This window comes from Purpureocillium lilacinum (assembly GCF_023168085.1).
Source record: "Purpureocillium lilacinum CBS 284.36 DNA, scaffold_1, whole genome shotgun sequence".
Classification (NCBI taxonomy): Eukaryota; Fungi; Ascomycota; class Sordariomycetes; order Hypocreales; family Ophiocordycipitaceae; genus Purpureocillium; species Purpureocillium lilacinum.
In genome coordinates this window covers 4,767,030-4,781,374 of record NW_027072111.1, presented here as the reverse complement: position 1 = coordinate 4,781,374, position 14,345 = coordinate 4,767,030, and the positions used below count along the sequence as shown (strand labels likewise).

Sequence of the window (14,345 nt, the reverse complement as noted above, 5' to 3'; positions counted from 1 at the left end):
TGGACCACGTGGCGACCCGGCCCTGCGTCCAGGGAATCCCTTGCCGGGAGTTTGGTTTGACTGACTGATTCGTATTCGCGCGCGCGCGCCTGGATGGACTGGACCGGGGCGGAAAGGGGCAGGCAACACCGCCGGCGGTTGCCTCGTGCCCTGGATGCCTGGGTCTTGGCCGTGGAGGTCGTCGAGAACAACCTTAGGGCCGGCGGCACGCCGTGTTATTTCCTGCTGGCTGCTGATCGCCATTTGCTACCAGTGGGGACGGGAGAGGCCCTCGTGGCAGCGGATCATGATGCAAGTGATCTGCTGCCCTCCCCCTTCCCCTTCCGCCTTCCCCGAGGCAACTGCCGGGTGGTTATGCGCAGCGCTCTTGCGCCGAAACAACACGATGTGGTCGCTGATTGACGACGAGGGACGACGCCGCCGCCGTTCCAGCGCTCTGGACACAGCGCGCCTGGGGGCGGAGAAGGATACCAATCCGGGGTAACGGCCCGCATACCGAGCTGCTCTGTCAGCCATCTGTCACCGCCCGACGCGCAACCACCACCTGGGATTCCTCGGCGCTACTCCTGGGGGCCATGTCAGCCATCCGTGTTAGCGCGCGACGCCTGCCCCCCTCGACCAGGTCTGGGCTGCCAGGCTGAGGTGTCTCAGTCTCAAGTGCCGCGTGAAGTAGTGCTTTGGGGGGCCCTGCCACCCACCTCAGTGGCCGTGGCGGCGCCTGGTCTGTTGGGTTTGGCGGTTGACAGCCGTGGCTGACGAAAGTGGCCGCGGCCGTGGGGGGTTGACAGTGAGTGACAAGCTGACAGTGGCGACCACGACCTGGCCACGCCAGGTTCGGGCAAGCCTGACGATGCGTCGATGCATGGCCGTTGGTGCGATGCGTGGCCTGGCCCTGGTGGGTCGGGCCAGTCGGATGAAGGGATGCGCTGCTGGTCGTCCGTTGTCGACGATGGCTTGAGCCTGGTGGATGTTGGGCTTACGGCCCAGGGCCAATCAGGAAACCTGCGCGAAATTCTGCAGCAGCCACGATACCCAGGAACGTCTGTTGTTGAGGCTCTGGAATCTGCAGCGAGACTCAGGACAAGCCGCCAGCTCCGGCCGTCGAGGGCTTGAACGCTTGATGCTCGGGACTGCTGGATGATCATTTTGCCCCATGAGGTCTCGATGACGAGACGAGGCGAGCTCTCCACGGCCCATGTCCCTGGCCATCATGCGTGCCGCTGCCCTCGAGATTAGAGGGACCAGGACAGCGTCAGCTCGAGGAACCGCTCCGTACTCTAAAGCTTGAGAGAACCCACTTGGCGGGAATGGGACGAGGGCCAGATCTTGGGTCAGGATAGTGCCCAGTCCGGTACGTACTGAAGTCGTGCTGGGAGCCCCTGCGCCGTCCCAGCCGGACTGGCGCGGCGTCAGGGTCCCCTGTGTCAGAAAATCGAATGCTCCAAACGTGGAGTGAGTTTCTGGTGCTCACCACCTGTCCAGTCCGGCCCCTTGCTATCTGCACCACCCGCTCCTGCATCACCACCCGTCCGTCACTGACATGGATCGGTCAACTTGAGTCGGCGTCTCGTCCCCGCTTGGCTGGGTCGGGTTTCCTCAACCACTTTGCTTGGCGGCTTCGCACCATCACGCAGGTGTCCCTATTCGTACGAACTTCGTGATTAGTAGCATCCCTCCCTGGTCGCCGTTCCCCCTCCCGGCGGATACAGAGTTTCGCTCCCAGATGCCAGAGAGGGGCAACAATGGCGCTCGCCCCATGCATGGATGGGGTCGAGAGGGCGTTCGGCCGGTGCTCACCTCATGCGGGCTCCTCTGCTCTGTTCTGCTGGGTGCCGACAATCAGACAAGATGTGCAAATCGCTGCTTGACGGTGGCTGCGTCGAATTTGCCTCCTTGATCGCCCCGACTCTTCGAGGCCGCGGGCGAGGCGCTGTGCTTCCAAGAGCGCATGCCCGGCGCCTTGGTACCGGGCGTGGTCGGTGTTGTCGGCGCATTGCTTCACCGAGTGACCGTGTCATGAAGGGCACGCGCGGGCGCGGCCAACGACTCGCCGTCGACAATAGCGACGGCAGCGCGGTGCGTGACCCGCAGAATCTCCGCCAGTTAGGGGCCATGTGGCGCCCCGGCTAGCCACCACGGAAACAACGCTCATCCGCACCATTGACGCCTCGCGGAATTGTCTGCTTCGTCCGGGCTCTCGAGGGCGACATTGCACCTGATTGCTTGCCCCCGGGTACCCAGGGATGCCCGGCCAGGTTCTAACGCCTCCACAGGAGGCCGCGCCGCCGGTCCTCGATGCCGGCCGCTGCCATCCATACCACCGCCACCACCACCACCACACCATCCACATCCACGGCCATATCCACATCCATGGCGGCGGGGTCCCACGGAGGGAGGAGGCTTGAGAGGGCCATGATGAACTCGATGGGGTCATTGGTGACTTCGAATCCGACATGGGGCGCGGAATATAATGGCAGCCGCGTGTGGCACCAGTGGGTGGACGGGGCCGCCTCGGCATCTAGACGTTGGTCGATGGCACCTTCGATGCCCTCCGCGCCGGGTCAGTAAACAACCTTGAAATGTTGACGGGGCCCATCTGACGTGGGACGAGCATGCCGACGGACCCAAGGGGGCGGACACGTACCTTTTTCTCTTGCCATCGTTGTCACAGTCGTTGCTGTTGTCGTTGTCGCCGCCGCCAGGTGAACGTCGAGTCATCGTTGTCGTCGCGGTCGTTCGTCACAGTCGCTCGTCGCGCGGGCTTCAGTCCGCCCACATCCCGATTGTTGACCGAGAGCTGTGGTGGAGGAGGCAACTGAGAACGTCGCTGGGCCGTCGCGCGCCAAGTACACGCAAAGGCGGGCGCGGTGCAGGCAGCCCTTGGGACCCCCCAGTCCTGCGGCGTCGTCACCAAGCGGGCGCCGTCTATCGCTGTTAGCTGCTGGGGATTGGGGCTCGTCGGCGACCATCGGAAGACGGAGAAGCATCCTGGCCGCTGCAGCGCATCCCTGAGAGCTAGGTGAGACTGACACTGAGGTTCCCCTGCAACCCGCAACTTGCTACCCGGAGCGCATTGCCTTGTTCGGGATCGTATCTAGGGACACACAGCCAGCCAGCCTTGTCGCTTTCTCCGCACCTTGGCCCGTTCTGATCTGATCTGACCTGACCTGGTCTGGCGACTGGAAGGGGCCTTTTGTTGTTCCCGCCGCCGTCATTAATTCCTACTCTGTCGCCGCCGGAAGGAAGAGAGGGCAAAAGCAAACGCAGCAGCAGCAGCAGCAGCAGCATCGTCGTCGTCGAGTCGTCACGTCGCCAAGGGTCTCGAGCACGAGTTTGCATTTGTTGGGGGTTTGCCGCCGCCGCCGCCGCTGCCGCCCGCCGCTCTTGCTCCAGCTTCAGCTCCAGATCCGACTCCTGTTTCTGCTCCTGCCCAGCCTCTGCTGCTCCTTCCCGCCCCGGGGGCTCAGGCTTAGGCCAGGCAACAGGAAGGCACCCTCTTCTTCACTTGCTCAGACAAATCAACAGCTCCCCCCTCATTCCTTCCTTGGAACCCGGGACCCTGGGAAGGTGCAGGCGGCCGATCCGCAACTTCCCAGAATCAAACAACACTGCCATCTCGCGGTGGACAAGGCAACACACAGAAACACCCCCGAGTTCCTGCTTTACCTGACCCAAGATGCTGTCCAACCCGCTGCAGCGGTACTCTCCCTATCACAACTCGGCCGTTGCCGCGCCGGTTGGCGCGCCGGCTGCCGTGACCGGGCCGCCCTCGGCCTACAACACCCAGCTCGCGCAGGCTCATCTCCAGACAGACGGCTTCGGCGGCTTCAGGCAAGACCATGGCTATGGCTTCCAACCGCCACCTCCCCTGGACCGGGACATGCCCGTCACCAGCCCACCCATGGGGCCTCCTATGCCTCACTCGAAGCCCAAGCACCACCACTCCGGCGGCCCTGGAGGCAGATCCTCGACGGCTTCGGCGCCCATCAGGCGGCGCATAAGCCGCGCCTGCGATCAGTGCAACCAGCTTCGGACCAAATGTGATGGACGACACCCCTGCGCCCACTGCATCGGTGCGTAGACCCCGTTGCCGCTTGCCAACCCCCAGCTTTTACCCCGTCTTCGCCTGCTGACCCCGTCTTCGCAGAACTCAACCTGAGTTGTGAGTACATGCGGGAAAAGAAGAAGCGAGGAAAGGCCTCGCGCAAGGACCTCGCCGAGCGGGCTGCCGCGCAGGCTGCGGCTGTGGGCGGCCCTGGCGGTGACGCAAACAAAGCTCACGGCACCAACGACCAAGGAGACTCGGCCGCCAATGCTGGCCACGGCAGCGACGTGTCGACAGGTACGCGGCACACAAACGACCCTGAATTTCAGACACGCCAAACCACCGTCTCCAGTGACATGTCGGACCAGTCTCACCTCGCCGACGACACTCCCATGGAGAGGGACGGGATGGAAAGCAACCAGGCTATCGACCTCAACGGCTATGGCAGACTCTCTACCGGATACGAAAGGCACGGCATGGGTGGAGGGATGATGGGGAGCCCGGGCTACTCCAACGACCCCAGCCACAACATGTCTGGCTACCCGCTATCGTTCGGGCTGCTCCCGCAAAGTCCTGCTGCTTTTAACGGCTCTGGATACCGCATGGGAAACAGCCCGCTTACCGGATATCAGATGGCCGGTGGGGCGTCTCCCGGCTGGGGTGTCGGCATCTCGTCGCCCTCTGGGCAGTTTCAGTCGCAACAACCCCAGCATCAAGTCCAACAGAAGCCCTTGGGACACACTGGCCTTCGCTACCCTGTTCTCGAGCCACTCGCGCCGCACCTGAGCAACATCATTCCCCTGAATCTCGCCTGCGACTTGCTCGACCTTTACTTCTCCTCGTCATCGTCCGCTCAGATGCATCCCATGTCGCCGTACGTCCTAGGATTTGTGTTTCGAAAGAGAGCATTTCTTCATCCAAACCGGCCTCGAAAATGTCAGCCAGCCCTGCTGGCTAGCATGCTTTGGGTGGCGGCGCAGACAAGTGATGCATCTTTGCTGACGAGCTCTCCCACGGCGAGGGCTCAGATCTGCCAGAAGCTCTTGGACCTGACAGTCAGATTTCTCAAGCCTCTGATCCATACTCCGATGGGGGAGACCCTGCTGACAACTGGGAACGCGAGCATCGGAGCCGTGGGAATGGCCGGCCTGGGCGCTGCGATGCCGGGGTCGTTGGGCGTGGATGGGCTGTCGGGAGAGGCAGGCTCGTTTGGAGCAGCTGGTCAGCTTGACGACGTTGCGACATACATTCACCTGGCCACGGTAGTATCGGCTAGTGAGTACAAGGGCGCCAGTGTGAGGTGGTGGAACATTGCATGGTCACTTGCTCGCGAGCTGAAGCTCGGTCGGGAGCTACCACTCGGCAACATACCGCCAAACACCGACCGCAACGAGACGGACCACGACGGCAATATCGAGGACCACGACATCTACCGGAGCATACCGGGGTTTGTAACAGAGGAAGAGCGAGAAGAGCGTCGGCGGATCTGGTGGTTGCTCTACACTGTCGATAGGCACCTGGCCCTGTGCTACAACCGACCCATGTTTCTCCTCGACATAGAGTGCGAGAACTTGCTGCAACCACTCAACGACAATACCTGGCAGAAGGGAGCCTTTCCGACGTTTCCGGATAATAACCCCGATCAGGGCGCGCTTGGTTCCGGTTCCCAAGGTTTCGGTGCTCAGGGTGCTCGGCTCGCGGGACCACAGTTCGAGTGTCGCGGGCATAGCATCTTTGGCTACTTTCTCCCACTCATGACGATACTAGGCGAGGTTGTCGACTTGCATCATGCCAAGAACCATCCTCGTTTCGGCATCGACTTCCGCGCAGCGCACGAATGGGATGCTCAGGCGGAGGAGATTCGCCGCCACCTCGAGGTCTACGAGCAAAGCCTCAAGAGATTCGAGGAGCAGCACTTGCCGAGACAAGCAGACGGTGGCAAGGGGGATTCCGGTCGGCCCGATGGCGACAATACGAGAATGAACGATACGAGCAGTCCGTCAGCGCAGTCCGTGTACACGAACGCCTCAAACCGCATGACGGAGAATGAGATCCAAGCTCGGATAACAGTGGCGTACGGGACGCATGTTATGCATGTGCTCCATATTCTACTTGCCGACAAGTGGGATCCCATCAGTCTCCTTGACGACAATGACTTGTGGATTTCGACGCAGGCCTTTATTACTGCGACAGGACATGCGGTATCGGCAGCCGATGCAATCGCTCAGATCCTGGAGTTTGATCCCGGTCTTGAATTCATGCCATTCTTTTTCGGCGTTTACCTCTTGCAAGGATCGTTTTTGTTGCTCCTGATTGCCGATAAGCTCCAGTTTGAGGCATCACCGAACGTCATCAGGGCATGCGAGATTATTGTGCGAGCTCACGAAGCGTGCGTAGTTACGCTCAACACTGAGTATCAGGTAGGCCTGCCCATCGAGTCGCTTTCACCGCGGGATGGTTGACTGACGTCCGTGACAGCGCAACTTTAGCAAGGTTATGCGAAGTGCTTTGGCTGTTGTTCGTGGGCGAGTACCCCAGGATCTGGGTGAGCAGCACCAACGGCGAAGGGAACTCCTCGGACTGTACCGATGGACCGGTGGGGGAACGGGTCTCGCTCTCTGAGCATGCCCATCCGGCCCTAAGACCACGACAACAACAACGGCGGATAATGCGAGCTCGAGCCGATTTCGGAGGTTTCAACATGGGGGAGCGTGTCGGGAATCGTCGGTCGACTCGGGGTAGTTGTCGGCACAGTGATTTTACGAGCATGACTGCATTTCTCTACGTGATGACCGGGAACTTCAGTTCCCTATCATCAAAGCATTTATGGAGCGCCAGAAGCGGAATAAGCCATGGATCGATTCGAACCGGTAATGAGATCAAATGGTCAGTACTTTGCTTGTCAAGACCCGGAGTCGGCGTTGTAGATTTCAAACGAGGCATCATAAGACGAAGGCGCATTGCTCGAGAAGCTTGCGACGACGCGAGTGGTCCAGGATGGAGCCACGTGGGTGGTTCCAGTTTCCTCACGAGCGTCGGGGAAAAGAAGAAGTGCGGCACATTTGTCATGCCCGAGGAGGCAAGGGTCCTGTGTGGGTTTGCTTGCCTTGCTCGTGGAGGCGGACTGCTGGGGATGGCCGGGATGAGGGTGGCGCCCCGGTGATGTGGAGGAGGCATAGCGACGAAGAATCTGACTGGCGACGATCCGTTAGCCCGGCTGACCAAGAAGACTAATGCCGCAAAGTGCTGTGATGTACTCTGGCTGCCACACGAGGTGCGTGGCTCAAGCAAACGTCGTTGGAGGCGGGGAACGCGCGGGGAAAGACGAGGGCTGTAGACGCTGTCGACGGCGTCAGTCGGCCCGACGAGACGACCAGAGTCAGAATCCAAGATGCTTGGAATCGGTGCACGTCGAAGGCTTTGGTCTCACCTAAGTGTGGCGGTTCGGAGATCAGGGCTTCGATTTCGGAGCTGCTTCTCTGTTAGTCTTGCCGGTTCGGTGTACTTCGTAGTGTAGGTCGAACCAAGTCGCACGGCAAGCTCCGCTGTGACATTCACAGGACAGGATGTGAAGCCGGGACGACACCAACTCGTAAATGCTGGTGAAGTTTCGGCATGGTGCCTCGCCAGGCGTCGCAGACGGGATGGAAATGGGCAGTTCTTTCAGGGGGCCGCCTGGGTAGTCGACACCGACACAGCACGTGGTGGGGGCCTCAGGAGAACAAGGCCGTCGCGCACACCACCTTTGTCCTTGTGCATCCGGCACGTCTCCTCGCCGACGTCGTTTCGCTAAGCTTACAATCGCAAACGAGGAGGAGGTCTTCAACAAAAGAGCTGCGCAATAGTCTTGGGGCACCGTCGAGCGTGTCCGCAAATGGGGCGCGACCGATGAACACCCCCTGATCTACCCCCCTGGCAGAATGCAACCACGTTGAAGCACGAGCATGGCTGACATTTTGAGCTCTCGCAGCGTCAACAATAGCCTGCGACTCGTCGACATGCGGCATGCAATACGATGAGGCATCGTGACCGACGTTCGGTCTTCTTCCACCGCACGAGGTTGAAGGTCCCTGAGCCTGCCTCGAATTCGACACCGCCAGCGAAGGTCGCCGCCGCACAGCGACCATGCTTGCCCTCGTTTTTCAAACAGTCATTGTGCAACACAATAGTCACTTGATCTCATGACAATACCGACGCGAGAACACGCCATGTCTGATGTGGTGCAGTCCCCGCTCGTCTACTTTTCGCACTTCTTATTTATTCTTCGTCCAAACAATAAGGCCGCTTGCGCAAGCGCGAGGCACGATACCTCGCGCATCCGACGGCGCTTCGCACTTGCATGACGGTTCGCTTCCGCAGGCTATAAATTTGCCCACCAGGATTCACTGCGACGTGACTCCTGCATCATCACAAACTTCTGCGCCTCTCTCCCGCAACACCACTCCGTCACGTCCACCAACACTCCTCCACCACCATCGCGGGAGGAGGATCAGCGAGTGTCGAGCCATCTATTCGGGGCGATTTGACGTCGCAGACCGCTTCTTCTGACCGTTTTCGTCCCACCACTTCTTGAAATGACGGGATGACTTTGGGTATCATCAACACCAGGAACAAATATCATCACTTCATTGGGCAGCCTCCTTTGACTTGTACGATCCCCGAGACGAGACGCTTTGTACGACGACATACTTGCTTAAGTACGGTACTTGACAGGCCATGTGCAATTCTTCATTTGCGAAACATTTCCCCCATTCCCCTCGCCCTCGTCGACACCACGCACTTCGCCCCTCGTGCTCCTTTGGCATTCTGTCTCGACGATGCCATTTCCCTGACGAGCGGCGCAAGCATTGAGGCACTCGCGGCGAGAGATTTCGCCTCTTCAACCCAACGAACAGCGTCCAGTCTGGGCCCAGGGACCTCGGAAGACTAACATGATTTCCGTCATAACTAGGATCAAGTCGATCTTCAAGCGTATTGCGAGCCTCAACACAAAGAAGACCAAGACTCCTGATCAATCGCGACCGACCAAGATCGACAGCGGCATGATGACACCTGAGGGTGGAAACAACGGCCACAATACCGACATTCTCGACCCTGAAACCCATTCTGCTGTCGACAGAAACCCAGTCGCTATCCTCCAACCGACTCCACACAGCGGACAAACAGGCCTTGGCATGGATCGCATCCTCAACGTTTGTGAAAGCGGACTAGAGGAGGTAAACAGCAACGAGTTCAGCACTTTTGACTTCTTCGGCGCGTCGTCGGAGACGCTGGGTGAATCCGGCATGGCTGCTGGCCGGTCTCAAGAGCCCACAGACCCAGGCCTCGGCCGTAGTGCGGACTATACACATTTGCAGCCCGGGGATTCTGCCACCTTGACAGAGCCTGGTCCCTTCTTGGCCGGCGAGCCAGCCATGCAGGCCATGTATTCCTTTAGCCATGGCGATGAACCTCCTCTCCCATTCCACAGTCTAGCCAGCTCCCTGCGAGCAAGTGGTGCCCCTGTCGAAATGGACTCTGCCGCGAACCAGGCAGAGCAGCGGCCAAGTGGACTTGTACCCACGCCCGAGGGTGGGAACGAAGAAGAGCAGCAGGGAGACCGCATCGTGGTCGGCAAGGACACCCTCGAGGATCTAGGCTTGGGTATTCCCCGTTCCATCAGTCCGAGGACCGCGGCCACCCGCCGCATGGCGGTCACGGCCGAAATCGCGCGCCAGGAAGAAGCACCACCAAGCTTGCCCCCAACAGAAGTGCAGCCACTCCCGGATAAGAGGGTGTTCCCACGCACTGTTCACATCCCAAACGACATAGATCCCCTCGTTCGCATGTATCTGGAGCAAAGAAACAACCGCATCTGCGAATTCGTGGGTATCCACGAAAGAAAGCGAAACAACGTGGCCGCAAAGCGCAGCCGCGTCACTCGACTCGAGTCCCTGGGCAGCTATGAGAGGCTGTACTACCAGGCGACTGCCGAGTTACGCTTTTACCGTCTGCAGGCGGTTTGTGAAGGCCTTGGCGGAGGCGCGTGGGAGGCTCTCACGGAAGAGCAACGAGCCCGCTGGCAGGATTATGTTATTCGCGAGGCCCTGGACAACAAGGCGACCAATCTACGGGAGAAGAGGGCCGCTCAGCGCCAGAATCGCACCAAGGGAGCGGCGCGAGCGCGCGGCACAGCGTCCGTCAGGAGCGCGGCTCAGAAAGCAATTATTCGCCGGGCTCAAATCGCGGCGGAGGCACAGATGCCCATGAATGCCTACCTCTCGAGGGAGGTAGACACATGGCTGTCACAGAGGAAGGACATGACCACCGAGGAGGTCCTAGCTACGCTCGACGACGACATCACCGACGACTGGACCGACATCGATGAAGAGCTCATTGATCCGGAGCAGATGCTTGAACTCCTCGACCCGGTGGTTCGGGAGCCGGAATAGCCCAGAGTCTGGCCCTGCATGTTTGAGTACCTGTTCTGGAGCTTTGGAGTGGGAGTTGAGGGCAGACTGAGAGACGTGCTGTTATGGAGCGGTGTTGGTCGGCGAGGCTGGTCCTCAGACCCCCACATCGTTGCCGTGCACTGAGATTTGGACCAGCGAGACGCATTGATACCCCATCGTGTTCCTCTCCATGGCTTTTCCATGCCTTCTCAATTCGGAATTGTTTGTATCGAGATTCCCTTGTTCACATGGCAAGGCCCCTCTGCTTCACCGCGTAACTACTAGGTAATGTGCAAAATTGAAGACAACAAAAAGGCCTTTCCGCCCTCTCACCGTGCCCTGCCTATCTAAGAACCCATGTCCATCATGTTCACCATGTTCATGCCATGACCCGAATCCGTATCCGTCACTCAAATTGTGTTCAGCGATGTTGCGCTTTCGCGGCAGCCGACGTCCCCTTTGTGGCTTCTCTGTGCGCAAGCAGTCACGGTCGTCACTGTCAATGCCGCCATGTCGTTCTCGCTGTTTTTTTTTCTTGTTCTCCGTCGTTATTCGTGAAGGTGCGAGGACAGTGTGTGCTGCATATCCTGGCACGACTTTCACCCGCACGCGGCCAAATGTTCGAACGCGCTGCTGCCGCCGTCGCTTCTCTTCTATCCGTCTGTGTCTCAACCCACGAACCCCCGAACAGCACAAACGTCCGACCTCTGTTCTCGCTCCCTCTTTTTTCACCTTCCTTGTCTCCTACCCTTTTCCCTTTCTCTCGCTCTGAATGCGGACTCGCGGCCCCCCTCGCGGGCCAGCCAACTCTCCCGCCCGCGCCGGCCGTTCGCTGCTGTCTCTCCTCGATTATATATATCGCGGCTGAGGCTCGACTTTGAGAACTTCTTGAGCAGATCAGATCACACACACTCACTCAAACACCCAAACACCTCAAACCACCATCGTCAATACCATCTTCATCGTCGCACCGGGGCCCAAACTCTACCATCCACAACCGCACTGCTCTCGCTATCGTCCTTCCTTCGCAATTCTCGTGTAGAACCACTTCAACGCTGATTCACACAACCGACCCGGTCTCTTTTCGTCGGGACCTCAACGACTTCGCCTTCGGTGAAGACACAATCACTACCATCACCGCCTCCGAAGTCACTCCTTTCGAGGCCGTCACCGTCACCATAATGCCTGCCCGAAAGAACGTCCCCAACAAGCCCAGCGGGCCGGCTGGGGGAAGCAGCAGCGGTAGCAGGCAAACCGCGCCCGCCGGGGGAAGCGGCCGCGGCGGCAAGCAAGCCGGGGGAAGCAGTAGCAGCAGCAGGCAAGCCATGCCTGCCGGCGGCAAGGCCACGCCCTCAAACAAGTCCAACTCGCCGCCGAGAAGGCAAGCCACCGCGGGGCCCTCGTCGGGCGCGGGAGCCTCCTCAGCCGTCGAGCGCTTGAAGTCGGGCGAGATGCTACTCGACTACCGGGGGGACATGCAAAGCATGGTGACGGAGCTCGTGTGGCGCATCGAGGATGACGAGACCTCGCGCCCGGACGACGCCCAGCGCCAGGAGCTCGTGGCTGCCCTCGCCGCCTACGTGGAGCAGGCGGCCGCCGCGGGCGCCTTGCCGGATGAAATGCGCGCGCTGCTCGAGGAGGCGGATGCCCTCTTCGAAGAGTACGCGATTACGAGGGCCGGCGAAAAGGGCTCCGCGTACAAGAAGCTGAGCAACCTGTTTACCGTCAAGAAGACGCAGAGGGATAGGCAGCAGAAGCGCCAGACGCGCAAGTGAGGGGAACAAGAAGGGGAAGGGGACGGTTCTGTTGAGTGAGTTTCTTTGGTGTTTTTCCAGCAGAAGGGAAAGCCACATCGCCGGCGGGGTCTTGTTGGACTGGATGGGCCATGAAGAAGGGGGGGGGGGGGGAGGAGCGGATCTTGAATCTGGGACGCGGGCCATGCCATTTTGCCTTGTGGTCTTGTAGGAGCGCAGGAAGCCAGCGATGATTCCCATGAAGTACTTGACTTGTCTAGACCGTCAGTCTATCAGATAGATATACCCAACACAGCCCAGATTCTCCACCACAACTTCTTCTTACGTCGTACATGCGTCGTCTCGTCCCGTCAGATACTTCGTCGTCATCATCCTTTGGTCGTCATCACTCACTGTCGTGAGTGAACCAGCCTGCCGTTGACCCAGACCTTCTTGGTGTTGCGGTCGTCGCCGTTGTACACCCACTTGGCCACGCGGTCTTCCCACGCCTCCCACCCAAAAATGTCCACGTTGCCGGCGTCGCCGCCGTGTCCCCCTTGAGTAGGGTGCCCATTGGCGGCGCCGTTGGAGTGCGCGGCCGCCGCCACCTCCTCTCCGTTTCGCGAGCCGTTCGGCTGCACCACGCCCAGGCCCACGAGCTGCGCGTCCCACCTCTTGCCAACCTCGAAGCCGCCGATCTTGTCCTCGAGGCCGACCACCTTGGCACCGCCCCTTGTCGCCAGGAACAGCGCCTCGTCCACCGTGAGCTTGACTCTCTCGCGCTCCTTCCTGTCGGCAATGTCCATGGCGAGGTGCCTGCTTGCGAGGGTGGCGTGGCGCGCCGCCTCGAGGATCGACGGGCTGTAGCCGCCGCTCATGTCGGTGCCGAGGCCGACCTCGATGCCCTTGTCCCACATCCACCGGACGCGGGCCTCGCCGCTCGTCAGGGAGCTGTTGCTGCAGGGGCAGTGGGCAATCTTGGATTTGCGCGCGACGATGAGGTCCGCCTCGTCGTCGGTGATGTGGACGGCGTGGGCGAGGATCGTCCGGGGCGTCAGCAGGCCGTGCTTGTCGTAGACGTCGGCGTACGACTTGGAGTCCGGGAACAGCTCGCTCACGAGCTTGACCTCGTCCGTGTTCTCCGAGATGTGCGTCTGCACCGGCAGGTCTAGCTCGCGCTGGATCTTGGACAACGAGTGCATGGCCTCGGACGTGCACGCCGGGGCGAAGCGCGGCGTCAGGATGGGCGACACAATCTCGTGCGTGGGATCAATCTCCTTGATGTAGGCAATGGACTCGAGGGTCGCCTTGATGGACTGCTCCGCCGACTCGTCCTTGTAGTAGTCAAGGCAGATGCCAGGCCGGTCCATGCACACCCTGCCGATGAATGCCCGCTGGCCGACGGACAGACAGAGCTTCGACAGCAGGTTTGTGGCAGCAACATCAACGGTAGCGTAGTATGCAGCCGTGGTGGTACCGTGGGACAGGGTGCGTCTCACGCAGGCATTGTACACCATGCGCGCCCTGTCGAGGTCCTTGAGGCTGGACTCGAGAGGGAACGTGTACTTCTCGAGCCAGTCAAGCAGAGACGACTTGCCGAAGATGCCCACGTTTGCATACTGGGGCGCATGGACATGGGTGTCTGCAGGTCCCGCCTATCAGCATCATAGGGTCATATATGAAGTTGTGACCCTGCGCAGTGGAACGAGACTCACCTATGAAGCCGGGAAAGAAGAACTGGCCCTCTTTGCTTACGCAGACTTGCACATCAGACTCGCTCCAGCCCAAGTTGGCGAGCAGCTTCGCCTTGGCGCTCATGACATCTGCTGCATCCCTCTCGATCCCAACAATTGTGCCGTGGGAGTCGACGGCAACGGCGGTGTTGTGCATGTAGTCCAGCTCCTGCGCCGTCTTGCTGTGCACAAACGTCCCCAACAGGACCTGGTTCTTGACGGGCAGCATCGCCGCTTCTGAGGAGCCCATGATGATGAAGGCTGTGACACGTGTGGGGGTTATGCAACGTTGGTTGAGTCCGAGTTCCTTGCAGCCCCTCACTGAGGCTATGTCGGTGCGCGGGTGTAGAGTTACTTCGTAGACTGTAGAGAGAGACAAAGGCGCGAAAACGAAACTGAGAGA

At 60.0% G+C, this 14,345-nt stretch overlaps 4 protein-coding genes across 4 annotated transcripts; 3 read left to right on the top strand and 1 right to left on the bottom strand.

The window, feature by feature from the left end:
* Window positions 1-3,676: 3,676 nt before the first annotated feature.
* PLICBS_001141 (uncharacterized protein) lies at window positions 3,677-6,667 on the top strand (the record flags this gene model as incomplete). Its single annotated transcript, XM_018317784.1, has 3 exons — window positions 3,677-4,073; window positions 4,148-6,465; window positions 6,524-6,667. The coding sequence occupies 3 exons, from the start codon at window positions 3,677-3,679 to the stop codon at window positions 6,665-6,667; spliced, it is 2,859 nt and encodes a 952-aa protein (XP_018183309.1).
* A 2,309-nt stretch (window positions 6,668-8,976) lies between these two features.
* PLICBS_001140 (uncharacterized protein) lies at window positions 8,977-10,476 on the top strand (the record flags this gene model as incomplete). Its single annotated transcript, XM_018317785.1, has 1 exon — window positions 8,977-10,476. The coding sequence occupies one exon, from the start codon at window positions 8,977-8,979 to the stop codon at window positions 10,474-10,476; it is 1,500 nt and encodes a 499-aa protein (XP_018183310.1).
* Window positions 10,477-11,657: 1,181 nt separating this feature from the next.
* Window positions 11,658-12,251, top strand: PLICBS_001139 (uncharacterized protein; the record flags this gene model as incomplete). Its single annotated transcript, XM_065599727.1, has 1 exon — window positions 11,658-12,251. The coding sequence occupies one exon, from the start codon at window positions 11,658-11,660 to the stop codon at window positions 12,249-12,251; it is 594 nt and encodes a 197-aa protein (XP_065455799.1).
* Window positions 12,252-12,619: 368 nt separating this feature from the next.
* Window positions 12,620-14,192, bottom strand: PLICBS_001138 (uncharacterized protein; the record flags this gene model as incomplete). The annotated part of the gene is made up of 2 exons (XM_018317786.1): window positions 12,620-13,851; window positions 13,925-14,192. The coding sequence occupies 2 exons, from the start codon at window positions 14,190-14,192 to the stop codon at window positions 12,620-12,622; spliced, it is 1,500 nt and encodes a 499-aa protein (XP_018183311.1).
* Window positions 14,193-14,345: the final 153 nt, after the last annotated feature.